At 44.8% G+C, this 26,770-nt stretch overlaps 1 protein-coding gene across 6 annotated transcripts in view; it reads right to left on the bottom strand.

Annotated features, from left to right (window-relative positions):
* The window catches only part of LOC144145686 (uncharacterized), a 62,646-nt gene that overhangs the window by 30,819 nt on the left and 5,057 nt on the right, over positions 1-26,770 (bottom strand). For 3 of the 6 annotated variants that reach the window (XM_077677350.1, XM_077677352.1, XM_077677355.1), the window contains exons 2-9: positions 21,122-22,129; positions 18,102-18,296; positions 10,386-10,606; positions 7,560-7,653; positions 7,338-7,429; positions 3,129-3,206; positions 707-886; positions 521-637 (exon numbers count right to left, since the gene is read on the bottom strand). In XM_077677350.1, the coding sequence (XP_077533476.1) occupies positions 521-637; positions 707-886; positions 3,129-3,206; positions 7,338-7,429; positions 7,560-7,653; positions 10,386-10,606; positions 18,102-18,296; positions 21,122-22,129 (1,985 nt within the window). The remainder of the gene's footprint in view (positions 1-520; positions 638-706; positions 887-3,128; positions 3,207-7,337; positions 7,430-7,559; positions 7,654-10,385; positions 10,607-18,101; positions 18,297-21,121; positions 22,130-26,770) is intronic. The other 3 variants (XM_077677351.1, XM_077677353.1, XM_077677356.1) reach the window with 2 other exon arrangements.

Raw genomic sequence — 26,770 nt, 5'->3', positions numbered from 1 at the left:
TCTTTTTTTTTCCTTTTTTTATACAGTGTTTTCACGAACTTTCTCATGATTGCATTGAATCACAATGTCATCAACACTGCATTCGACTACACAAAAACACAGCTATACAAAGAAAAGCCTCCTTCTCAACCAATTCATCCCAACAAGAACCAAGTGATGACAGGCACTTAAGAAAACACTAAGGTGTTAATCGCCCAGATTTAGGAGAAATCCCCAAGGTGGAGTAAGTTTCTGTGAAGAAAGGTATGACATTCACCTCAATGCAGCCGTTTGGCTACACTGAGGTGGATGTCAAACTTTCCTTCACATTTAATAAGAAAGCGCATTGGTCATGTGCATTATCAAAGCAAGGAAGTTAACATGGCGAAAAAGAACAGCAGAATGAGCAGTACCAAACACACTAAAGCGCTACAATCTCTAACAATGCTCCTCACAAAAGCACTCAATCCTTTCCGAAAATTGAGCACATAGTGGGCAGCAGAAGAGCAGTTCCTAAGATGCCAGGAAGCGTAGTACACACCTTGAGAAATTCTGCAAAGGCAGACTTGCTCTTAGCTGCCTGCTTAGCTGTCTCCATGGCCGTGCTGAAGTTGTTGATGAAGTCGCTGTATATGTCCAACACAATGGGCTTTGAGAACTGCAAGACAAGAAAAAGGGGAGTGATCGCGTCGGCCACCGTCCGTCTTGACAAGACCAGATAGCTTACCGATGCGAGGAAGACCTCCCCGATGCGCTCCTGCAGGTCCCACTGGCAGACGCACTGGGTGAGGGCGATGCCGAAGAGGGTGTGGCACTGCAGGATCTCCTCCAGCCGGAAGAACATGGTGTCCACCTTGCGCTGGCTCACCAGGGGGGGCTGGCTGCCCAGCAGGGGCCGCTTGAAGTCCTGCACAGGGCACCCCCACCCATTCATCTCCGACCAAGCCAAGCCGAGCCAAGGAAGGAGACAGAAGGCAGGGCGTTTAAGGCGGTACGTGGCTCTTGAAACTATTTCTTTTAATTTTTGAGTTAACTCTGTGAAACTTGTCAGACTTGCTGCTTTTCCCCCACTGATTTCAAATATGGCATTATATTTTGGGTCAGTCAATTAGTTCCCAGGATAATTAGAGATAATTAACCATTTTTGGAGGAACAATAGACAGAACAGTATGGGTCATAAAACCATAATCTTTGCATTTTCCAAGACTGTGAACACTGGTGAATGCAATCACAGAATCGGTTTTTTTTATGCACCGCTTGGAACTAATTTTACAGCTCATTAAACTTTGGTATTTTAAATGGGCATTCAAAATGGTTCCTTGCCACTGGCGCCACCAAAGTTTCTACCGAGTTGTAAAATTAGTTCCAAGCGGTGCATCAAAAAACTGATTCTTATTGCATTCACCAGTGTTCATAGTGTCAGAAAATTCAAAGATTACGGTTTTATGACCCACAGTATTCTGTCTATGTTCCTCCAAAAATGGTTATTATCTCTAATTATCCTGGGAACTAATTGACTTACTCAAAAAATAATGCCATATTTGAAATCAGTGGGAAAGAAGCAACAAGACTGACAAGTTTCACAGTTTACTCAAAAATGAAAAAAGTTTTTTTAAGAGAAGATTCCTATTCCTATTCATAAATTTAAGTTAGAATCAGAACTCCGAATCAAATAAATTAAAACAGCTGCACAGGGCCTGCAGTTCCGCTGTCAACAACGCTTTGGGGCATCATGATGAAGGTTGAGTGCTTTGTCATTCTATTTCCTCTTGCTAACTGAAGACAGTAGTTATTAAACAAAACCAACTTTGCTGAATACTCAAAATGGTATGATGGTGAGCAAATTCTTCATTCTGACATTGAGGGTGCTACTGTAGAGTGTGCACCTGCCGATGACAGCAACAATACGATCAAATCTGCAATGTGATCCACATTACTCCACTGTGGAGCAAACCAAGCACGGAACATGACACCGGATGCGGTGCATTACAGGTCACGGCGGGCCTGCACTGACGATGAGTACAAGTGATGGTGCTGCACAGATACTACAGTTTCAGAGTGTGCGGATCCTAGTGTCCCTCTGCCTTGTCCGCACAGGTTTTGGGCTAGTTGGTAGCCGCAATTTTGGGTAGCCGGCGCATCACGTAAGTCGTGTCGTCTTCATGACCCTGCGCGACGTACCGAACCGGCTCTCCGCGAACGTGTGCGGAGGGCGAGGGGGAAGGAGGACCGGTTCGTCGCCTTCTCCCTCACCGCCCTCTCCCCGACTGCCGGGGGAGAACTCCTCTCCCCCCCCCCCCCCCCCCCGAGTTAACCTGCAGGGACTCTGCTGAGAGATTCTGCCCTGATTGGTCACACGGGATGCCTCCCTTCCTCCCGCGGCTGTGATGACGGATATCGAGGTCTGAGTCCTGCGGCTTGAGCGAGCGACAGGAGCCACTGTCTCCCCGCAAGCGATAGTCGTGTTGTCTGGTATATGCCCTGTATCTGCCAGGCAATAAAGCCTCACTTTGGATTGCCGGAGCCTGTCTACTGCATGTGAGTACCCGAACCCGTGCGTGAGTCTTCGGATTCCGCAGGGGCTAGTGTACGGCGCCGTAGCTTTCTCTAGCGAAGCTGGCCAGGGTCCTCTGCTATCTGGTACGTTAGCCCACAAGAGTCAATTTCTTTCCCCTAGATTTTTTTCACGTTTAATATACAGGTCTAATTTGCGTACTCTGAGTACCCTTTGTGGCCGAGCAGGCGACAAATGAACAAGGTTTCACTGTAATCATACAAGGGTGCAGCGTATTGTTGAATAAATTACACCTGTTTGCTGGTACAGTACCCCTATACGGTTCCATCGGCTACTATGGTCACATATATAGTGACCACTGTAATCATTAAATGCATGACGATTTATTGCCTCAAGAAAAAGAAAACATTTTTGATTAACTATATATCGCGTGCAATATTTGAATCTTCCGGCTATTGATCATTTGTACTTTTTTTTCTTACTTTTGGGGTAACAGGCTGGATAACAACTTTAAAACATTCCACGAAAAAAAAAATAAAAAATAAAAAGACATCCCAGGAGATTTGTCAGGCTCTTGGTGCACAGAACCCCTTACAAGAACAACGAAAGGCAACACAATCAAAAGTGTACTCACAAGAATGAGCCTTTGGAGAGATCCGACGTAAGAGTTCTCACTTTCGACAATGTTATTTACAATGAGTCGCCTCTTGATCTGGAAGGCAAAACACCGCACCAAGCACATCATCAGCACGTCAGAAAGTCAACGTGAAAAACAATGCTCATTCTTTGAGCAACATCTTATTTTCTTTTGTTAAGACAGTACAGACCGTGAAAGAGAAACGAAAGCGACAGTGATATACGAAGAAAAAAAAAAGAATAAAAGAGATGCCCAAAAAGCAATAACATCAACAGTAAAACCGACAGCTGGGTGAGTTGGTGTTGATACATTGTTATTAAGTAACACCTGAAACAGGACGAAAGCAGAGAAGACGCATGACGGCGCTAACTCGCAACTGTTTTCAATACGCATAAACACAAATATATACTCAGAATGTACACGTGTGTCAAGTTTCCTGTGAGTAACCGGTTGTACAAAATGACCTCAGATAAAGAAGGCTGTTTTGTCATCATTCCAACAAGAACGCTTTCCGTGGAAGCTTTTGAGGCAGTTTGTAAGAATTTTCGGCCTATAGGTGCAAAAGCCTCAAAGTAAAAAAATGCGCTATTTCCCTACTAAATAGCAGGCGATGTAAAGCATAGCAGGCGATGTAAAGCAGAAGGAAGGTCCAATACTGGAATTATTGTTCTCTGCTCAAATGCATAAGCCCGATGTGCCGTTTCGAGCTATTGTTTCCTAGTGTCAGGGTATTTGCAAAAACACCTGGACTGCCTACAGTTTCGTGATCCCTTTTTTAATCCCTAACTCAGAGAGCCTTGTAGAATTTTTGAGTACGGACAACCCGGGCACGTGATAAATGTTCAGCATCCATGTTGAGGACGATGAACTGATGAAATGAAGTTTGCTAATAGTTGCGGGAGTTCCAACAAGTGGATTTCTCGAAATTCTGTCTTTTAAGAAAAAGTCTACGTTTGCAGAGTGGGATGGGGGCTTACATTTGCAGCAAACCGGTATATGTATTGGTTCCAGGGTGGCTTCTGTCCTTAGCAACATCTATCTCAGTGCTGTTTAAGGGGAGACGTGGGTCTTGAAATGAACTTTTTTATTAATTGGTCTGTGATAATGAAAATCACTGTCCATATGTGTTTTGTCTTCCTCATTTCAAATATGTAATTAGTTTTCAAGTGGTATAATTATTTTTTGAGTTATAAAGAAAACACTAGAGCCTAATTAAGTAATTTCTTACGGGCCTTTAAGGAACTTCTTATTAAATTTTTCTTAAAATAAATGGTATGGATGTGTAGCTTAAGACCTGCCATGCATGCTGAAGCTATTTATATTCCTGTAAAGATAGTTGATTGGATAGAATTAATAAAATTATGCCAAGTACAGTTTTCTGAAAACTTAATGACCTCTAATTACAACTCATAGCATTTATTTGAGGCAAAATGAGCCAATTAAAATAGCTTCAGCATGCAGTTCATTTTATCCTGAATTCAACGGTATAACACTTGTAGAAATCCTTTGAAAAAAACTACCTCAAAACCCCTGTAAGGCTAGGCACATATGCAAAAAAAGGGAAGCTGAGAAAATCGCAGTTGAAATTTTACTACAAGTGACAGTTTTATCTATTGAGCATATGAAAAAAAGAAAGGTTCTAGAATGTAGCTCGCTTTTCGCTCAACAAGAGCATACCAAGTTTGCTGAAATCCGTTGGTGGGAAAATTATGAAATCCTCTGTCTACAGATGGCACCTGGCAGAAAAACTGAACAAAAGCAAAGCCAGAACGTTGCTTCAATTTTTATGCTGTTGGCAGCGCGCCGTCACTCTTTGGCGACTAGGGCTCAGGTGCCGATCGTGCACCACAGTTGTAAACGTTTATTTTGTTATGTTACTGCTTCATTTGTAGCAATCAAATCGGATTTGCATCGCGTGAAATGAGTTGCAGCGAAGGGGCTGGTAACGGAATGCCCGCCACTGTTCTGAAACGTGCATGTGCTTGGCTAGGTGGGATAACCACGTTTTCGGTCTAATCTACTCGTATATCACGGCACTAACGCACATTGTGCTCAGTGCGAGCATTTATAATTCCCAAATCGCTCATCTATATGGTAACCTGCCGACAAGGAAGCGCGCGCCGGAGTGCGGGCCGACCCGCCGCGGCATTGTTAACAGAATGAACGCACTTCCCTTGCGACGTCGGCGTGCGGCATCCTCCACTTTATCATTTCTTTTCTTTCTATTTGCTGCTGATCGAAAGATAGACGCAACTTAGTGCCCCCGCAGGCGTAATCATATCGCTACGCTATCGTCTCGGCAGCCCGCGGCGGCGCTAAGCCTACCTCCGTCTCGGCGCCGTTCTCGCGAAAAGTCGTCGTCAGACACGCAGAAAATCGTACTCCAGGCGCTTTTAATACTGCTAGTTCTTCCTTTCAGTTATCGATAGACATATTTACTTTATTTTTACGCCATGCGGGGCTTTTTCCGGTCCTCGCATAGATGAATACATGAGCCGTTGCACTGTGATGAGAGTGCCGAGCAGACGACCCACGGCGCCCAGCCAATGAGGTTGCGCCCTGCGGTCACGTGCAGTCAGTAGCCAATTGGGCGGCGCGTTCCGTCTCTTTTCTACCCCGGTTTTACTCGCAACCAATGGACGAAACGGAGTGGTTCTGGCGGGGAATTGAAAACGAAAAGACGCGCTTTCGAATGAGACCAAGATGGACGCCGTGGGGCATGTAAAACCCGAGGGGTGAGTCGTAGAAAAAATGCTATTTTCGCGTCGAATCTTGGCCGATTTTAGCGGGCGTCGGTGCTATAAATTGATATTATGGCTCAAATACGTACTCCTGGGTCTGGATATTTTGCTAACCGGTAGAAAAATAGCTCTACTTTCCGAAAATGGCGATTTCTAAAAATCGATTTTTTTGGCCAAATTTCGGGATTCCAAGACCCGCGTCTCCCCTTAAAGACACACACAGCAGAACCTGTGTGGATTAGCTGTCAAAATTGTGAGATTCGTTGATGATTTTCTTGTCCTTGTGGAGAATTGCAATGTATCACGCCGAGTGGTTGATGTGCTGAAATTGTTTAAAGGGTACAGTCTTGGATTGAATTTGACATGTGAGCTACCGAAAATGGGCTGCGCTTGTTTTTGGAACCAGGGCATGTCTGCTGGGAATATTGCCCTAGATCTGCGCAACCACTTCTAAATTTCAGTTTGGGGCACTATAAACTGGTAAAAAGTGGAATCGCCTTTTCTGTGTTAAAGTTGGCTGTTTTTAAGTTTTAGGTCCTGTGCGCATAAAACTGGGAGAGCTTCCAGGCGCAGATCACCAGCTTAACGCGGCCGGCTTTCCGGAGCACATAATGCGCACGACTGCCCAGAAGCTAATAAAAGTGGTGGGTGCAACAGTGGAATTTGGGAAAGATGGTCTTGCTGCAAAAGAATGGAAACAGCTGTAATTCCGTACATGCACCGTTTATCGCATGGCTTGAAGAATGCTGCCGCACGTCATGGGGTTAGAGTACTTTTTCTGCTCCAAATAAGCTTGGCAAGCTTTGCAAATTGGTAGAAAGGAAGTTGTCAAGACATAAATCTGGCAGCTGTTGCAATGCTAAGCATGCTTGACCATTTTTCCCGTGCAACACGGCAATTGTGCCCTCATTGCCATTATCATGTGATAACGTCTATACTGGCCAGTCAGGCAGGTGTATCAATGTTCGACTCATGGAGCATCGGAGGTCACTTCAGAACAACCCTCATGCACACATCACTCGGCACGACCCACACAGATAAGAACCAAGTGCAACATTGTCCACTGTTTGTGAACAGCGTGTTGTGGTGGCACAATCATCAATTGACAAGAGATATAGTTGAAGCGTTCTAAATACGAAAGAACGATGAAAAGTGTGTCATCCACGCATCCGTGGCATTATATGAAAAGGAATTTTCTTCTTACTGAATGCATTAACTTAGTGTTTGGTGGGCTGTTTGTTGAATGTGAACATTGTAACCTTGCGTTTATCGAACCGCAATCCTGTAACCATTGTAAGCTTGAGTTTATTGAACCACACTATCGAGGGGTTGACCTGGGCACGTTTTGATTCGGAGTGTATATTTGTGCTTATGCGTAATAAAAATAGTTGCAAGTTGTGTGTGTCTTTTCTGCTTTCATCCTGTTTCAAGTGCCACTTAATGATGAATAATATGAACAACTTACCTGCTCAGGTGTAAGACCAGGAGGCACAGCCGGTAGCGTCAATGGTGGCCTCTGCTTCTTCGGAGCTTTCACATCACCATAGCCTTCGTCCTCTGTGAATGAAAGCCCGCGTAGGTTTGCTGAAAAGTTCCACACATGGACACCTCCTCTCCATCAATCACCCTTTACCGATGGATGCAAAAGCTTTACAGAAAAAAAGCCAAAGTAACTGCAGCGTCTCACCTGACAACTGTCGACTTCCCATGCGACTCCCCAACTTGTCGGAATCGAAGTCTTTCCGTCGGGTAGAGAAGAAGCGTGTGAAGCTGCTGGCCAGCTGCATGCACAGTATGAAATGCATTGGTCACATACACTTTACACGCCTTGAACAATAAAAACCGCCAAAATTGCTGGCATAAACAAGGACTCATTGGAAGCACTCACCAGAAGCAAATACTTACTTGTAACCTTATTCTGTAATACAAATGTAGCAACAGTTTTGTGAAAAACATCTCAGGACCTGTGATTTCTGGTAACTTAAAACTCATTTTGGCGTCAACATGTGAGCTCTGTGCCCCTGCCCTGAAACATGTGATGACACCTCGATAAGGCTCTCACTTTGGCCCCGAAATGCAATTAATAAGCTTGAAGCATTGATGTTTACATGTGGTATAAACTCTGACATCCAAAGCAGTTGCTGTCTCTTTTTGTCTTTCTTAGGTCAATGTTTTGGGGCTCACAGTAGGAAGCAGCTGCAGCATGCTACTTCCTCCAGTGGCCCTTTGGAAATACAATGAAATGCAGAAACTATAGTCAAAGTAGACACTCTAATGATTTAAATAAAATTTAACGCACTACCCATAAAAGGTTTAAAGATTCTTAGAAACAAGTGTACAAAATTCGAGACAGTTCAAAAAGCTTGCAAACATTGAAATTACTTCCAATGCTGCCAAACATAACGGCCATCTAGTGAAGTGGACAGCCTTGCCTTCACGCTACGTTCGTTACTTTGCAAACGATGTCGTTGCAATTTTGTCACCGAGTGTCTTTTGGCATGCTTGGAACAACAATGCAACCAGTTTTCGTCTATGCAGCATAAGTTTGAAGTTAGAGGGACAGACAACCGATTTTTGTCGAGTACTATATGTTCTCTACCCAAAATGAAAGGGCATCCCCTAAAAAACCATATCGTGAAACGGTTTAGCTGACAGCGCCCTAGAACATTTTAAATCAAAATTTTTAGTTCTACAAGCCGTACGTGTCCTCCGAAAAATAGTGCTCGCACCCATGACATACAGTAGCGCGGCAACATACTTTTCTTTGCGTGCAAGATGAAAAGCGGTACTTCAAAACTTGTCCCCAGCTAAAAAAATTGTGAATTGCAGGTGTTCTGATTCCTTTACGTGTTTTTTAATTACTAGAAGCAGCCAGCTGTATGTATTGATGGCCTAGTATGACATACTCTCTTTTGCACGAAGGCGCCATCTGTTGGGATGGATGAGAGGTAGAATGCTGGCTTTGTGTTGTGGAGGTCGGTAGATCGATTCTCTCTGGGCACGCCCTTTGTTTTTCGTTTTTTTTAATGTTGCAATTTAAATTTTTGGAAACTAAAAAACAAATAATTCGTCAGCAGGAACGCCCCTGACTTGGGCACTATCGTCAAGCAACAGGCAACACAAGCAGGAAGCTCCTTCACTGGGTCTGGTTACTGAATGCTGCTGTTGATTCTGAGCATGGAGGTTCAGTTAGCCACATTGAGAGCAACCAAGAGGTGGAAAGCGGCAAGTCTTTTCATAAAAATGTTTAAAAATACATATACAATCTAAACTTACACAAATATTTGTGTTAAACGGTTTTCAATAAGTGAATTTCAGCAGTTTCCGTAGCTGCAACGTTTGCCAGTCAAGTGACCAGGACATGTAATGTAGTGTCACGTTTGTACACTACGAACCACCACCTTTCAGATTTCGGAAAGTTTAGTGCCAAATTCAAAATTATTTCCTCCAATTTGTTTATAAATTGCTTATGGTTACTCCACTATATAAAACACTGGCTTTCATATGAGCTAGAGAACATGTGCACGACAGAAATCGGTTGTCTGTACCTCTAAGTAATACGTTATGCCACACCTTTTCACCCAAATTAGCTATGCAATAAATACTGGCTTACTTGATACATCTTTGTGCTCACAAAAGGACCGAACAGTGCAACTATACACTCTGATAAAGTTCGCCTTTTCGTCGCAGAAATTATGCCCATGTGAAGTCTCACATCATAAAGTACTACCAATTTGGTTGACTAAGTACAGATTATATGTTATACTTGAGGTAGTAAGTGTCACATTTCTGCAGTTATTCACTATCCAATTGATAAGGTTTTGAATGCAGTGAGAATGATGTAAATCTGACCAGTGCACCCCAAGATACTATAGCAAAGGTTAGTCCCATGACCAAAAAGAAAAAAGGGTTTGCTTTGATGAAACAAAGAAAGAAGTTTGGAAGCGTTGGCAAAAATTGTCATTTAGAGGACTTTGGAATGCTTCAGCTGGGCAAATAATAATGATAGGACTGTAATACATTACAAGTATTTTCTTCGGAGCTTTCCGATAACCAATAAATGTAGTACACAAAATTATTTCAATTCTCAAGACCAGAATCTCCTTTCCTTAAAATAAACCGTAAACTGTGCTCCCATTTTGTGTTCATGCTGCTGCAAAACTTGTGTAAGCCTAATGGCACAACCTAGAAAATAGCCTCATGTGTCAACTTTGGCCATTTCATACGCTTGATAACATTACAGTTTACAAGCTGGACATTGTAATGTTAGCTTCAAATCGTTCACAGCCTTCCAACTTTCCATGTCAATTTCAAAGAACTAACTCACAATTGCCGAATTCGCCATCATTCTCCGTAAATCTCAAACCACAAGTCTCATCTGAGTCAATTTAAAGGTGAGAAATTCTGCTTTCACATGCTACAGTGTATTTACAATACTTCCGCACCAATTGCTCGCAAACCAAGCACTGATGCACGGTCTCTGTGCAACGGGTTAAAAAGGGCTGTGGCCTACCATGCTCACATCGGAATCCTTGCGCTTTTTGCCCGGCTTGCTGCTGACACTGAGGCGCGAGCCCCGGCGCACGCGCCCAGTGATGTCGCCGCCCTCTTCCGAGCTCTCGGACTGGTCCAGGCCCAGCTCCGAGCCGGCCGCACTGTACCCATCCTCACAGGCGTCTCGCCGGTAGATGTCCACCTCCTCGTAGATGTTGTCCTCGGGACGCATCCCTGCATCTGGGAGCAGGAGGACTCACTCCTCACTCACTCCAGCCTCCGCTCCAACATGGTCCCCACCAATCTCCCACCCCGTTCTTCCCATCTGGTAGCACGAAGTGACTGTTAGATACAATGTGTTTACAGCTAGGTGGCTTCTGTGGCTGGTTCACAGTAGAGTTCCTGCATATAGCTTCTGCACGGAGCCAGAGTTGCATGACCCTTTTCCAAACCCCACCCTCATTACGGCACACGGGAAACCTGACGCCACAAAAAAGCCCTCTCTACTGCCGCACGTTGCTAACGATGCTGGCAGCGGCCAAAGCATGGCCGCCAACCGAAGCATGGGTGGCTTTCCCACAGCAATTTGTATTCCAAGATGGCAGAAATTCGTGCAACTCCGCTTTCCTGCTGAAGCCATATAAAGAAACTATAGTCCACAGTTCTCTGGAGATGAAAGTGTGATAGATAATACAGATATAGAAGTTGAGGGGGACTCACACCATCACATTCCCATGGGACTGCTAATTCATGGCCCATGTGTACCAATCCACATGCACCAATATGAAATGTTTTGCAGATTCATGAAAATGTTCCTAATAGCCTAGTTCACTTATTCTAGAAATACGTATATCACCTTTGTATTGAAAAGAAAATAAATAAAATGCTTGCTAGCTAGACAGTGAGCCCTATCTAGGGCAAGCTAGCTCAACTGAAGTGTTTTCAGCACTTTATTACTTTCTTCTATTGCTGAAGTGATATAGAAACGAGGTCACTAGGAACACTTTCAAGAATGTGTAAAAAAATCCTAGTTGTGCACTATGGCTTTCTAACCCACAGGTCCTGAATCAGCAAGCACCACAGGAATGTGATGAGGCGAGCCCCTTTAATATCCTGAACAGCGATTGAAAATACAATGAGGCCTCCAAAATTAAATTAACCTTGGCCATACTATATGCTCTCAAAAACAAGTTAACACTCAACAGCACTCGAAATTGCATATTACGCTTTCAATGCAACCATAAATTAGTTAATATACCGGTAAAATTTTGTGGACCATGTAGCTGGAATCAACTCCGGCACACACTTTATTAGTCATCTTCTATCAAAAAATGCCCGAGAAATGGAAAATTCCCATTGTAGCTTGTATAATGGAATCAGGACAGTACAACACTTTCGTCTTGACATCACGCCCCACTGACACTTTACTGCTAGTGTATGCCTAATGATGGGGAAGTGCAGTGAGCACCAGTTCCCCACAATTGAGATACGTGCAAACAAATGCTTTCATCACAGTTGATCCAGATTACCATAAATAGAAACGATGAATTTGCATTAAGGCAGAGAACACTTTCCCAGTGCTGTTGCTCAAGACCAAACGATCAAGTGCCCGCATGAAACTAAGCCTATTGTTACATTGTCAAAAGGCACGAACATTAAAGGTGCCAACATATGCTGCACTTCACCACTTGTACGCGCCTACCTCTGCTCCGGCGCTTCCGGTAGGAGCTTCTCATGTGTGCAACGAAGCCACACGTGAAATACGCCATGCTCATAAACTGTCATCACGGTCAAAAGCAGGACTTGGCACACACGTAATGCTACATTTGTCCCACACAGTGTCTGAATGACAGTACACGAGAAATGAAGCAGTGCAAAAAGCTATCTCCTACACGTTGCGAGATATACCAACGCAATATAGATATCGCACCGACTGTTTATGCACGCTATCTGAACTTATCAGTTCCCACTCCAAAAGAAGCAGGGAGCAGAAGGCATTATGCACCCATAAAGAAAACGTAAAGCAAAAACTTAGCTCCATCACAAAAGAGGAGGATCATAGACATGAAAACTATTGGAACATCCTACAAGAAAAGAGTAGAACACGTGGAGTGCAATTTTGTGGCATAAAAAAGAAAAAAATGCTTGCACAGATGTTAAAGTGTTAAGACCCAGCTGCCTGAACTCCCATCCAGCTTGGAACTTAACAAGCTTCTTTAATGGCATAAAAAACATGCTTCAAAGTCTGGAATATGCAGCAATTTTTCCGACAATGTGGCCACACACACGCACGTGCACACAAAAAGTGTTCCAGCCACGAACAGCCAAAGCAGAGTAAACTCATCACAGTGGTGCTTAACGTCGCTTTGAAACACAAGCATCCATGGCTTGTATAACACAGACTGAGCAGTAACAAAAGCAATGCAAATTCGCAAGACAATCCCCCCCTTCCCCCCCACAAACACACCTCTCATGCACACGACACACAAAAAAACATCTCGAACGCTGCCCTGAGGACAGCAAATAAAAGAAACGTGCCCCGCGCTGTGTGTATCCACTTCCCGTGTGTGGTCCAGACGAGCGACTGTGTTCGCAATTCTAGGTCAAGTGCCAATTGGCCACAATGGTCGGCTCTGATCAGGGCAGAGCCGCTGCAGAAATGCACGCTGGCCCTTCTTTTATCTCCCGCCCTCCCTAATGAGTGTTTACCCTTATCTCTCCGTACCCTCTGTTCAATAAAGCTGCTGCTCGATTGTCCGTGCCCTCTCCCCCCTTACTAGTACAGCTTTGCAAAAGCGAAGGCTCTGGCAAAGGCCAAGGGCTTCACAGTCTCTTTGCTAATGCTAGTAAAGGAGTGCATTGCCTGTACACAGCTAGAGATAGAGCACGACACTTCTTTTCTCTCATTTCAACGCCATCCTCAGTTAACATCATATCAACCTCTTCAAAAGAATTCTTAGAAGAGGTGTACAATTTGCTGCATACAACTAAGATGCTGTCAAAACACAGATTTTCAAACATAAAATACTAGTTGACAAAACAAAAATAGAGATGGGGGTGGGAGGAAAAAATTGGGCGTGCTAATTTAATTTTGAACAAACTGCCAGTTGGTTTTGAAATTTATCGCCCTGCAAGGCCAAGGCCACCAGTGCATAAGGTCATGCAAAAATCAAAAGCCATGATAATACCACATAGTGAGAGTGAGTTGCACTCAATTACAAAAAAAAAAATAAAATAAAAACACGCAAGGCACAAATGTTTGCCCTAGTCATGATTAACAGATCAAATAGCAGTGCTGACATATTTAGGAGAAGATAAACTGTACGATTTACATGCTTACAGGGCTGCATGTTGCAAAAATGTAGACTACTCTAAAACGGCCAACAAATTTCTATGACACAGTGCTATCTCAGTTTCTAAGCACACTGGCAAACCAACCTGAAAAACGTCATAAGGTTAGTGAGAGGGTAAATCGAGCAAATCATGCATACTTGCAGAAACACTCAAGCCATGCAGGCCTGATAGTGAGAGTGTGAAAGAAAGAATAGCAAGCAAAATGCAGATTACTTGAGTGACAGATGCCAAGGAGGCAATGGTTTTTTCCATTGAATCTGTTCCGTGTTTCCCTCGTACCCTCAATGTTGTTTGTTCACATGGGTAATTAAATTGCACACTGCAGCCACAAATAAATTTTAAATTTATTTGCTTTAGCGCCCACTTAAGGCCAGGACGTAAAATGAGGCAAAAAAGATCCCTGGAAGCAGCCATATGATTTACTTGCATGTTATTCAATTGGACTCTGCAAAGCAACGTAAAGAGATAGATAGCCTATAAATTTAAATATGCAAAAGGAGCCTGTCAAGACAGACCCCAACTTTCTCTCATATACTCTCATGTTCACTTATTCATAAGATATTCAACCTATTTTCATACAAGAGCACTGTGTGGCTATTATGACAGATACAAAATACTTCGCAACCTCACTTAACACAGCTTTAAGGGGGACACACCTGTTAACGTTCCTATGGGACTCACAACTTCATGACCCACAGGCTTAAAATTCATCCTGCACCTATACGAAAGCTTTTGCAGATACATGAAAATGCTCCAAACGACCTAGTCTGCTTATTTTGGAAATACAGTCGAGCCCACTTGTAACGAACACATCGGGAAACCGAAATCAGTTCGGTATATCTGCTTTTCGCTATATACGGACACAACATCTATGTATACTAATGGAAACTGGAAACGAAGATTTGTTCGTTATAGCCGCTATTTCATTATCACCGGTTTACCATAAGTGGGCTATACTGTATGCCCCTTCTGTACTGGAATAAAGAAATAAAACTCTCACCTGCTAGACAGCTAGTGCCATCTAGTGAAAACTGGATAAACCAAAATGTGTTTCTTGTTTACTTTTTGTTTCAGTACAGAAATCAAATATTTCTTAAAAAAAAAAAAACTAGGATATCAGGGACATTTTCATGTATCTGTAAAACTTTTTCAATCAGTACACGATGCTTTTTAAAGCCGTGGGTCCCATATGAATGTGGTCAGGTGAGTGCTCCTTAAAGGGGTCCTGAAATACCTTCCGCCGATGCATGGATGTACATGTACCCAAATAAAGCAATGTATTTGCAATCTCCTCCCGCAAGAATTTTGTTAAAGCGACGAGTATTAGCTGAGAAATCGTAAATCAAAAACCGCGCATTATTGTCGCTCCGCGTTTCCTCCTCCTTTCGACTTACTCTCCGCTTTCGACTTACTCTCCATGATGCTGCGCTCCGCAGCGGTGACGTACTTCCGCTATTGCACTGATCAGACTGTCGTCTGCTACGGGCACGCTTTGTTGACACCATAAATCCCGCACTCTGCTCAAGGCTGGAAAAGCGAACAAAAAATCTGGCCGCATGTATGCAACGGCCTGGCCTTGCCCTTTCGCGGTGTACATTGCTGGCGGCACGACTTTTTATCGGCGGCGAACTCGCAGCCGCACGGGGAGGGTCGTGCGTGCGTTCCCTTGATGCACCGCGCACTGTTTATCCAAAAAGCGCCGTATCAGATGTGGCCCCGCTGCTGCCGGGTCTTATTTTGCGGTGGTGGTAATTCCTGCCGGCGGCATGTGAAAAAGACATTTTAAACCGATACAGAACCCGTGCACAAAACGCTTCAATCATGTCTTGGGGCGACGTGTGGTGGAGAACGGCAATGTTGGCAAAACATGCTCCACCGCGGCTCTGAGCTTTCTAGTGCTGGAGCGAGCGCCATTTCTTTGACAATCTCAAACATCGGTTGCCTTGGAAACAAGGTACAAACCTCCCCAGAAGTCAGTTACGGTTGCGTGATCCCGGTTCAGCTCGGGGCCCCACCTCGCGACATGTGGGCACTGCAGGCGTACCACTCACTCCCACTGGGAAGTGTGAGATGCGTTTGGCATTACAGGAGGCGATGGTGTGTGTGTTGTGGACGCCTTTGTTTCGCGATGGAATGCGACGTTGTGCTTCTGCGGGTGGATAGTGCTTCCCATGGTCTGGATTATCTTTCTCGAGCGACGTACGACTCAACCTCGCATGGGGTATGTGCAGTGTGCGTGGCTAAAAGCCATCAGCTTGTGCGCCAGAGTTAAGTGACTTGCTGCTCATCCCCACAAAGCGCGCGCGAGGTGAGTACCGAATTTACGACGGGCAGGAAGCAACCCATCTTCTGTCAATCGTGGTTCAGACTTTCAACGCATGTTGTGACGTTGTGTTCGTTAGAAACGCATCTCTGGATTGTTTTGAAGTTGAATAAAATGTATGCGTCAAACCCGGGCATTCGGCTCAGGGCGTTCTCTACGATTGCACGAAAGAAGTGCCACGGGGCTTCAACGCTTTCTTTATGGAACGTACTCAGGTAACAGAATATCCATGTTGTGTTATGGCCGTGTTGCATTCAATACAAACGGTTAAGCGTTTGTTTTACACTTGTTTCGTTTGTCGTAAAATGCCCAAGCACTCCAGCACTCCGCTGGCAGATCAGCCGGCGAGTCGACGCTGAGCAGACGACTCATCTCTTTGCCGGAAGTGCGTGAAAAAGCCGCCCAATAGCAGGATGTCTAGCTCATGACGAACATCTGGGAATCGATGATGTAGACATGTGAAGATGGCGGCGTCCAAAAACACGAAGGAAAGGGTGAGAAAAAAACGACAAACTTTGCAACAAAAGTGTGAGCTTTCCGCTGCGCGTAAAATAGTAATACTTGGCACAGAGGACGTTGACGACCCAATCTAACGGTTGCGCTAGTTCATTTAGTGTGCTCAAAATGCCTTTCAGGGCCCCTTTAAGTACACATTGATCAACCTGGAGTTTCTGGTTATAATCCCCATCTTTATTCAGCATAGTTTTAATCTCTGATTTACACCTTCACTGCTGTCAATCTTTATGTCCACCCAGTATTGCACAAGATTCAGTGTTTTTCAAACTGAGTGGTGTCTTCGCAAAAGTGAACAATGACGGTAAAAAGAACAATGCTTGTAAAAAGACGCATATGACAAGGTATGCATGAGGATTGTTAAAAAGTGCATTGCCAACACAATTCTCCTGTCATGCAGTCGAAGCTACAGTTGTCAGACACGAAGGTGCAATAACATTTGGCTTAAAGAACAGTAAAATTCACTAAAGGTTCAGTGGTGTGAGCCCCACTGATCAATTCAGGGCCACCTAACGATTTGCTGACCACAGCGTGCAAGAAAATATTTGATTTCCTCCCCTTCTTTGAGTGTGGCAATGCATGTGTACACAAACCTTCACTGCTTTTGTATCAAAATGAGACTGTATATTTTGTGAACAAGTGAAGAATGTAGGCTACGTGTCACACAACCTAGCCCGTTTTGTCCGTTTCCTTTTGGTATTTTTTACTTGTGTGTTGTCCTTCCCTTACCATTGCTTTGCAGTTTATGCATTTAAGGTGGTTGCAAGCAATAAAACAAATGGCTGTTAAGTGCTGCATCCGTATTGCTTACATCTACGTCCTGCCCTTAGTGCTATTTCTTTAGATTGTAATCATGCCCTAACCAGCCAATCCATCTGCTCCCTACCATGCAGTGGTATGCATCCAAAAAGAAGATCACCACCACCTTCCGAGGCTACAACAGTCTACCTCCTTGCTTGATAGACAAAGCAAAATGCTTTTTTTAATATGGTGGCTTTTTTGGAAGGGAAAATCTCTATTTGTCTTTGACCCCGTGAATGCCTTGCAAGGGTGTGCACAAAGCACCGCACGTTTAACACTACTTTTCCCAGCATGGCTTCTTACTACAGCCAAAACTAAGAAAAGCAGCAACTGAACTCACATGCCACCTTCTGTTAACAGTGCTGCAAACCATCTGGCAAATTAAACTCACGGCAGTTGAATAACAAAGTTGGACACCTGCCACTGGGAAGGTTTCACCTTTGGGACAATCATGTTCCACACAGCCTGCGATCCTCATCACTGCCGGCCATTCATGCTGTCAAGACCTCCACACTAACCATAACAGGTCAGTGGCATAAATAATGCATTAACAGTAGTACTGTGCATTGTGAACACAAATACTAGTGAGGTGGCCAACACCCCATGAATACTTTTGAGCAATGCTGCCGAAGACAAATGCAGGCTGCAACTCGTGGTTTAGTGTAAGCGCAGAAGTGAGTGCAAGGGCAAGCAAGAAGGAAGGAGAAGGAAGGGAGGGAGGAGAGAGAGAGTCCCACCACCAACCTGCGGCGGCGGCGGCAAGCAGCGGTGTGGTTCTCCGCTTGTGCGCGTCGTCGTAGAGCATGTACAGAGGCTCGGACAGCGGGGGCATGGCGGCCACATCGCTGGGGGGCATCACCGCGCGCCCGTAAGGGCTGGCGGAGGCCCCAGCGACCATCGCGGAAGGAGGAGGTGCGGCCGATTGGCACGGCTGGAATGCTGAGTGCCAGGCACGTGCAACAGACCCAGGAAGGGGGAGGGGAGGAAGGGAGTAGTCCCCCGTTAGCCCCCACCACCACCACGACCAGCAGAGGGGACAGAGGCACTCCCTGAGGAATGCCACGTTTTCCCAATGAGAGCTTGCTTGGAGGAGTGCACCCCTATTCTTCAAGTAGGCACCTCATCTGACAGCTGTCTGTATAAAGCAAGCCACCTAGTTATCTACCATAAAAATAAGAAAGACGGTCTGTAACATTTTAAATATCTTTTGATTAAAACTAATGACGTTTTCAACCTCTTTGCCATGAGTTTAAAAGCTTTATAGCTGCTTGTACCTCACCTTTCTACTAGCTATGACATTAAACTTTTCACAGAATCTTTATCATTAGTATGGCTTATGGCGACGTGCTTACTTAAGCGTTTCTTACTGCCTGTTCAAATTCTTGTCACCCAGCTGTCTATTTAGGCTTCTAGGCCTACATTGGTTACAAATTTGTATAGTTTTTCTCTAAATTTCAAATTATGAAGCCGTTACACCGCAGATTTCTCCATTTATTTCAATTTAAGAAGCAGCTAAACTTACTCAAGCACGTGCAACATCCATGTTGCGTGATGTGTGAAATAAGCTCTTATTTCCTCCACAATTCGAACTTAGAGCAATTACACTAAATCCATGAGAAAACTGCGTGTTTTTTTATGCACATAACTTCCCGCAGCAGTTCAATACAATTTATTATGCCTTTTTCGATAAAACTCTCTTGCGGCTCATCTGAATTGATTTTTTGGACTACCTGTTTACAATGTCTACCGTCCCTTTCATCAGTTGTTTGTAGAATGTAGAAAGTACAATACCTGATGTCAACAGTGGAAAAAAGCCCGAGAAAGAACTGGAGCTTTCACAGCCCACTGAACTCGCAGCTGACGATTGACATTGCTCAAAAAGAAGCAAGTCCCAATTAACCGAGAGTTACTGCCTTACCGAAATGCTGCACGTCACACCATAGCATGCCATCCCCATGCACCCTGAAACTTCTCCGAAATACGATGGCCTGCTTAATGTCTGCTGCCTAATGTCTGGCAATCACCCGTGCGTAACAAGCATGCCAAAAAAGATGTAGTGATGCGTTTGAATAAACGGGCCATGGAATCCCCAGCGTCAGGCATGCTAGCATTGCAACACCTATGCTATTTGTGATGTGCCGATTGTGATGTCACGATTTGTGATGGTCCACTACATAGTCTGCCAGATAACTCAAAAAATTAATTAACAAACCCCTTGCAACACCAAGTGCATTTATTATGTACCTATTGTTGCTGCCTATTGCCATGTTTGGCTTCAATACAAAATTTGGCCTATTCAACAATAACCTGGGTTATCCTGCCCAACACAACCAGCATTACTTGCTAGGTTTCTTACGAATCTGTTTGTAATCCTACCTGTAAGCATGCGAATGCTGCAACCGTCAACTCAGTGTTTCTCACATTGTATGCAAGCTGTTACGAACAGGACCGTGCATAAAAGGAGAAATACCCCAGCTTACATATCATTCGTTCAAGAAACCAAGGCATCAATATACGCTCAAGCAGCACATTTTGTAGAAGTTGGGCTAGCCTAGCACAAGCTGTCAACCCTCACCACAGAGAAAGGGAAAAAAGATCACGGAAAAAAAGAAGCTCAGGTTAATACACATGCCAAACACCTGGTACATCTGCATGATTACTAAGGAAGTCAGACTGAAAAAGGTCAAGAGAGGTTTTTGGGTTAGAGCATCGGAAGAAAATGTGCACAGGCTGGCAGCCAGATGAGGTGTTGCCAATACTCGTAAATTGTCAAGGCACATGCGCAGGGACTATTAACAGCACTGTTCCTCTGAGACTTTGGCACAATGACACAGAAATAGCAGATTTTTTTTTTTTTTTTCCGTAGGCTTGTCTCGCGGCCTGTGAAAAGGATGGCAGAGAGAGCACCCTGTAATTCGATGGTTGGCAAACCTGCCTCGCTATAGCAGTTTTGCACACTGGCAGCCTACTATCTACTTTGCCATCAAGCCTCTCCAGTTCGTTAAATTTTCTGATGTCTTCAATATGCACGTGCCGGTGCAGACTCTGCTATTTCAGTCAATACTAGCAACTCATTCGCAACGGTGGTTATTGGCACCTTTTATTGGCCGCTACAATGAAAGGAATGAGCGATGCTCAAGTGCATTCATTTGCAACGGTGCCTGTGGTCAAAAATTAGGCAAAAACAAAAGTGCAACCAGCAAAGCTACGTGACTAGAAGGCTGTGTGGTAAGCCCAATGTAGCGTAAGGCACAGGTTATTACCATAAAAAAAAAATCTTCACCCACCAGGGACAAGTGGATGCTCTTCACACACAGCCATGTGTCACCTTCAAAGTCAATGCTTGAAACATGAAACACACCTAAAGAGACACCCACACCAACTAAGGGTTTCAACTGAAAGGCCGGACATACATGCCATGAGGGCACCGGCACATTGATTGTGGGGCTGGCGAAAGAGGGGGAGACATTAAATCAAGGAGAGCTCTGCAAGGGCAAATGAGTTGCCAAGTTCAAGGTTCGGTTTAGGCTACAGCAAGAGCAGGCAAGAGTTTGTTATACACCCCCCTCTGGAGCATTATCAAGCCCCAGCCATACTTTGACACGGTAATGGGGGAAACACCGATTGTCAATTGATGTAAATTTGCTTGTTTCGCCTTTGCTTTGTTCCTAATAAATTAAATGAGAATGAACAATCAACTGAACTAACAAGCAGCACAGTGGAGGAGAACATTTTAGGAATGAACGGGATGGCGATGCACTCACTTTTGTGACTAGCGTAAGGAATTCGGTGTAGCTTGGACGCCCTGGCCGGTAGAGTGCCCCCGTGCAGGTCAGACGGCGCGGACCGGTGCTCCACATACTCGTTCATCACGCGCCTCCACGTGGCGTGCGCGTGGTGGGCATCCACTCCCCCCGACCGGCCCAGCTTGGTCCCCAGCGTCCCGTAGTCCCCACTGCCCCCACCGCCCCCCCGCTGCATCTCCCCACAGCCCCCACCGCGCACCTCGTTGGGCAGCACTGCGTCCGGCATCAGCATGGTCTCCACGTCCAGGTTGAGGTTCTCCAGAATGTGCGCGTGCGTCTGGTGCACCCGCGTCACTTCCTCGCGCACGTGCGGCGGCGCACCGTCGTAGGGCGGAGGCCGCGGTCGGCGCGGGATGGTGGGGGCGCCGCCCGCCCGCAGACACTGCTCACTGCGCGCCGCCGCATATTGTTCCTCGGCGTCCGTTATCTCCTCGTAGATGTTGGGCTCCGAGCCCCGACGGTTCTTCTTGTCGCCGCCGCCACCCGTGCTGGACGACTTTGAGGAGCCGAAGAGGAGCTGCTTGGCATAGGCCGTGGTTGTGCCGTAGATGCCGTTGGACTTGCTGGGCGAGCCGCCCTTCTTCTTGGCCTTCTTCTTCTTCTTGTTGTTGTTGCTGTTGCCAGTTGCGTGCTTGGGTGGGCTGTCCGGCACGGAAACGTCCGGCTCGATGGAGAGCAGCGGGTTGAAGAAGCCCCCGCCCTGGTCCAGGACGGGCGAGGTGTCCGCGGCCGTGGAATCGGAGGAACCAGGGGGCGGGGTGCCGCCGCCATTGAGCCCCCCTGTGGGGGGCTCGTCTGGGGGTGCTGGCGGTGGCAGCGCCCCCCCCAGGGGGCTCTTGTCGGGCCCCAGCTCACTGTAGTAGTACGGGGCCTTGGCAGACATTGCTGCCCCGGCCAGCCTTAGGAGACACTCCCCGGGGGGCGGGGACGCTTCCGGAGACTCATGGCACGGCCTCCAGGCAGGGACTGCAACAACAGGGGAACGCCATCTGTGTGTCTAGTAGCCTCCACAGTTTTTCTTTTCTGCGCTTCAAAGTTCATAGCCTCTCTGCAGGGGACCTACAACCCGACAGGAGCGCCCTTTCCCCGTCCTTAAACCCTTTGAGGGTCAAATTCTTTTGCCAAATGCAACCCCCCAGGGTAGATTTTTTTTATTGCTGATTTACATTCTTTGGACGAATCTATTTCGAGAAAAAATTGTCAGAATTTTCTTAGGGTGACCATAAAGTGAAAAAAAAAAAAAAAAATTGTTTGGTGTTGTTACATACACGTGGTTTACTCATGAGTAACACAAAAAAAAAAAAATTCGTAAGAAGTTTCTCGGGCGCAAGAATGTTTTGGAGAAGCGCAAGAAGCACGTCAGTTTTGCAGGCGCAAGAAGCGGGAAGTGCTCCGAGGACGAAATCGAAACTCGCCGGTGCGCGCCCGTGCTTGACCAGATGCGCAAGCGATAGCCGGCGCATAACTGTAGTAAAGCATAAAGAAAGAAAACAAGAGCCATTGGATCAAAAAAGAAATTTCACATATTACCCCAGTGTGGCAGCACATGCCAAGCGAGAGAAATGATCGAAAAAGGCTTTCTATTTAAACATACAAGCGATGATGTACATGTATGTCATTGACCCTGAAATATACAGTGTGTTGCGACGATAACTGGAACACTTTAAAATTTTTTCCTGAGCGATCCGCCGCTCTGTTCTCGCTCAAACTTCACACAAAAGTCGCATTTTGTGGTCTATTTTGTTTGACACTGGGAACAACAACGGTAGTTACCTGTTTATTCTGAAAATAAATAAAAACGATTTTCGCCTATGGGAAAATGGCGGCGATTTGGACGTGCGAGCCCGAAAACCGGGTTTTCTGATCGTCTGTTAGCTCATTTCTAGGTGCATTTTCTGATCGTCTGCTGCACAATTTGGCTCCGTACGTGAATCCCAAACATGCGTTTCACTCTGCAGGTGGTTCCGCCGTTACAACATCAACTTGCGCTGGCTCGCACGTCCAAATCAGCGGCAATTTTCCCATAGGCGAAAATCGTTTTTATTTATTTTCAGAATAAACAGGTAAGTACCGTTGTTGTTCCCGGTGTCAAACAAAATAGACCACAAAATGCGACCTTTGTGTGAAGTTTGAGCGCGAACAGAGCGGCGGATCGCTCAGGAAAAATTTTTAAAGTGTTCCAGTTATCGTCGCAACACCCTGTATAATTCCATGCCCATTGGGAAAGAGAAAGCGTCCTCACCGCTCTCTCTTTTAGGTTTCTCTTCCAAAGAATTCGCTCTCCACAATATCCACAATATTTGCAAGCACACCACTCAGAGCACTTGAAGATGAAGAACTCCAATGTTCAAGTTCCCAACAAGGCGAGCACAGTGCTCTTCAAGCCATGATCCATCAAAGCCTTGTTGGCATCCCTCATAACGTAGCTGCTTGTAAAAATGTTACAAGATTCCCTCGTGGAAACATGAACTTGACGGTCTGCACTCATGACGTGTTGGAGGATAAAATGTCTGAATCCTGGTAGCAAGCTTGGGAAATTTTATCTGGAACTACCAGATGTAAGCCTCGATACGGCCATATTCAGTGTTATATACCGAAAGCAGAACAAACTGCACATGAATTAGGCTGCTGACCAAGCTTACAATGAATCACACCTATGCCTCTAGTGTACATATACACATGTTCTCATGGAAGATTTCAGTGGATGTCACAGCCTACATTTAGACCAATGCCTCCCGAAGGAAAATTAACCTTGAATTTATGTGCTTTTCAGCGACCTTTGGCTGAAAATCAGTGCTCACTGAATAGCGTGCTTTACTAACATCAGTCACGCACACTTTTAAAGACAAGCAACTGCCCTCATGAAAACAGGTGCATGGGCTTTTTATTTGTTCCTGTCTATTTGCATATGGTTTCTTAGAGTGAGAACTTTGGTTTCTTGGTTACTCCCAGTGTCGCTAAATAAAGGCTAAAGGAAAGTGCAGTTTATTTGATGGCCTAGTTACTACTAAGGCCCTCGTTCATAAAGGGACACCAAGGGCTGATTATGTTCTCTTTTAACTGAAACATCATACTTTTCACAGCTCTTTCAGCCTTTTTAGAAACAAATGGTGCCTTGTTCACTTTAACATAATTAAAGCTGGCACATTTATTTTTTGTCTTCTTTTGCCTTTTTAGACATAACAGCGTATCACAAAATGCCAGGGAGATACCACCTACAAGAATACCAGGCTGATTTAGAAAATGCCCATCTTCCTGTTCTTTTGTTGTTGTTGTTCTTTTGAGAAATAACAAAAACAAGTTTAGACAAGCTGTTCCAATACTGCGTCCCAATTCACATTCATGATGCACGAGTTACAGCACAGGAAAATGTGCAGAGCCACAATACCAGTTGCCACTCTTTTCGCATTTTCTGCATTAAAAAACAATTGTTGCTAAGTGGCGTATTTGTGTTTACGATACTGCGGTCGACACGTAATGGCCAACTTTCTTTTTTTGTACACGCTAATGTTGTCCTCGTACAAAACCCCTCCGTCTGCCTCATTGCAACACTCCTGAATTAAAATCATAGCTGTCAGCAAAGCCAAAAAATCAGCCAATGACCAGACCATGGAATGATTTGACTTCGTTATGTACCACCACAACATAGCGTGTCCCTACCTTGGAAGTCATGCAACGTGGCAGCACAACTTTTCTGTTCCCTTTATGTGCACGAATGAGATACATGGGACAAGCACTGACTCTCAACTAAACTCTATCCACAACAAAATCAAACACATAAAGGTTCTTGAAAACAAACAGCTTTTATGCAAGAGAGACCCGCAAAAAAAAAAAAAATGAAATGCTTTTTTTATAGATGGCATCACTGGCAGCCAACGAAGGCATATTCTTTGCAATGTAAAGCAGCAATTGTAACGTGACAGTGCTTGACCTGTGAACTCACTCAGTGCATTGTGTCCTAGTCAGGCTGTTTTTTTTTTTTTCCGTCAAGACAAATACATACCACCTAGCACAACTTGCTATTCTTCTCTGTATGAAGCTTTCCCCAGAAGGAAAATGTCTCACTGTGTAATGTCATTATCTGTCCAGATTTACAAGTTGTTCCCACATTGATTCAAAAATGTCAGGACGACAAGAAGAGGAACATTTCTAAACTGTTTTTTACTTCGCAGGCTTACCAAAACAGCAGGTGAAAGAAATTACGAACTGTGTCAACACAAAAGCTGAAATGAAATTTCCTCTGCTCCTTCTGCCTTTGGATGCAGCCTAAACTACGAACTAGGCATTTTAAACAGGAAGTGAAAACAAGGCCACGTCCGAGACCACTCAAGTGCCTGCTACACAAACAAGCTGAGCCCCAATGTTGCATTCTTAAAGGAAGGGCGAAAACAAATTAAATCCCTAGTGGCCGCCAGAAAAGCATGCGCGGTCTTCACATATTTTTAAGGCATGTGCACCAAAGCAGGGTTTGAGCTTCTACATTTTAATTAGCAATAAAAACAAAATGAAGCAATTTGAGTAAAGCACATTCAAGCAGCTACAGCTTTTAGATTAAGCTAGCTACCGTTTATACCGTATCAAAGCATACTAATACACGAAGTGAGTGTTTTAGTCCATTACAGCGAATACCAAATGGCGTTTTCAAACAAAGGACTTGTAGTTGATTGATTGTAGGGTTTAACGCGCCGATGCAATGCAGGCGATGAGGCGCGCCGTAGTGGAGGGCTCCGGATTAATTTGGACCACCTGGGGATCTTTAACGTGCGCCGAAATCTCGTACACACGGGCGTTTTTGCTTTTCTCCTCCATCAGAAAAGCAGCCGCCGTGGCTGGGAATCGAACCGGAGACCAAAGGACTTGTAGTTGTCTGGTTAGCATCACCAAAGCAGAAAAATATGGTGTGATGAACAAGGGAGCGAGAATGTTAGTGAATCACATTCAGCCAAGTTTCCAACACAACGTACAAAGTTCTTTGGTATGAAGTGTAAGGAAATAGAACCCTCTCTGAATGACAAGTTTTACATGTCTCATGAAACGATGCTGAAATTAAGCACGTAGGATTATTCCAAGAATTTCAGGATGCTTACAACTGTAACGAAAACAAAGGACCTGACAAACGAAATTTGTCGTTAACTAGCCAAAGGATAATTTCCCTACCTCAAACACCACAGTGGTTTTTTTGCAAACATTATGAAGCGTTTATAAACTCCAGTTTTACGTCCACCGACATAATTTGGGCTGTACAGCGACCAAGATCAAGGCTAGCAACCCTGACTCTGAACCACGAAATGCCAACTGGTTGTATTTGTTCATGAGGATAAAGAAATACTACTTAAAAACCCCACTGAACCTATGCAGCAGTGAGTGGCATACTCAAGGCATACTCAAGGCACTCAAGTGACATACTCATTGCATCATTCAGCTTTTGCTCCCTCTGCATAGCGTGTTTAAATTTTATGCCGATACAGGGCTCTACTAGCCCGTGCAGAATCAAAGCCGATCTAGCAGAAATAAGCAGTAGCTGTACTTTATTTTTATTGGTAAATAACCAAGCAAGAAAATGCTGTCGCTAGTAGCAATGATAAAATAAATAGACCCATATACGCT

The sequence above is a fragment of the Haemaphysalis longicornis genome, unplaced genomic scaffold (genome assembly GCF_048455015.1).
Source record: "Haemaphysalis longicornis isolate Haplotype H1 unplaced genomic scaffold, Haemaphysalis longicornis Haplotype H1 scaffold_7, whole genome shotgun sequence".
Classification (NCBI taxonomy): domain Eukaryota; kingdom Metazoa; phylum Arthropoda; class Arachnida; order Ixodida; family Ixodidae; genus Haemaphysalis; species Haemaphysalis longicornis.
Note: the sequence above shows the minus strand (reverse complement) of the source record. Positions and strands in the feature narration are given on the sequence as shown.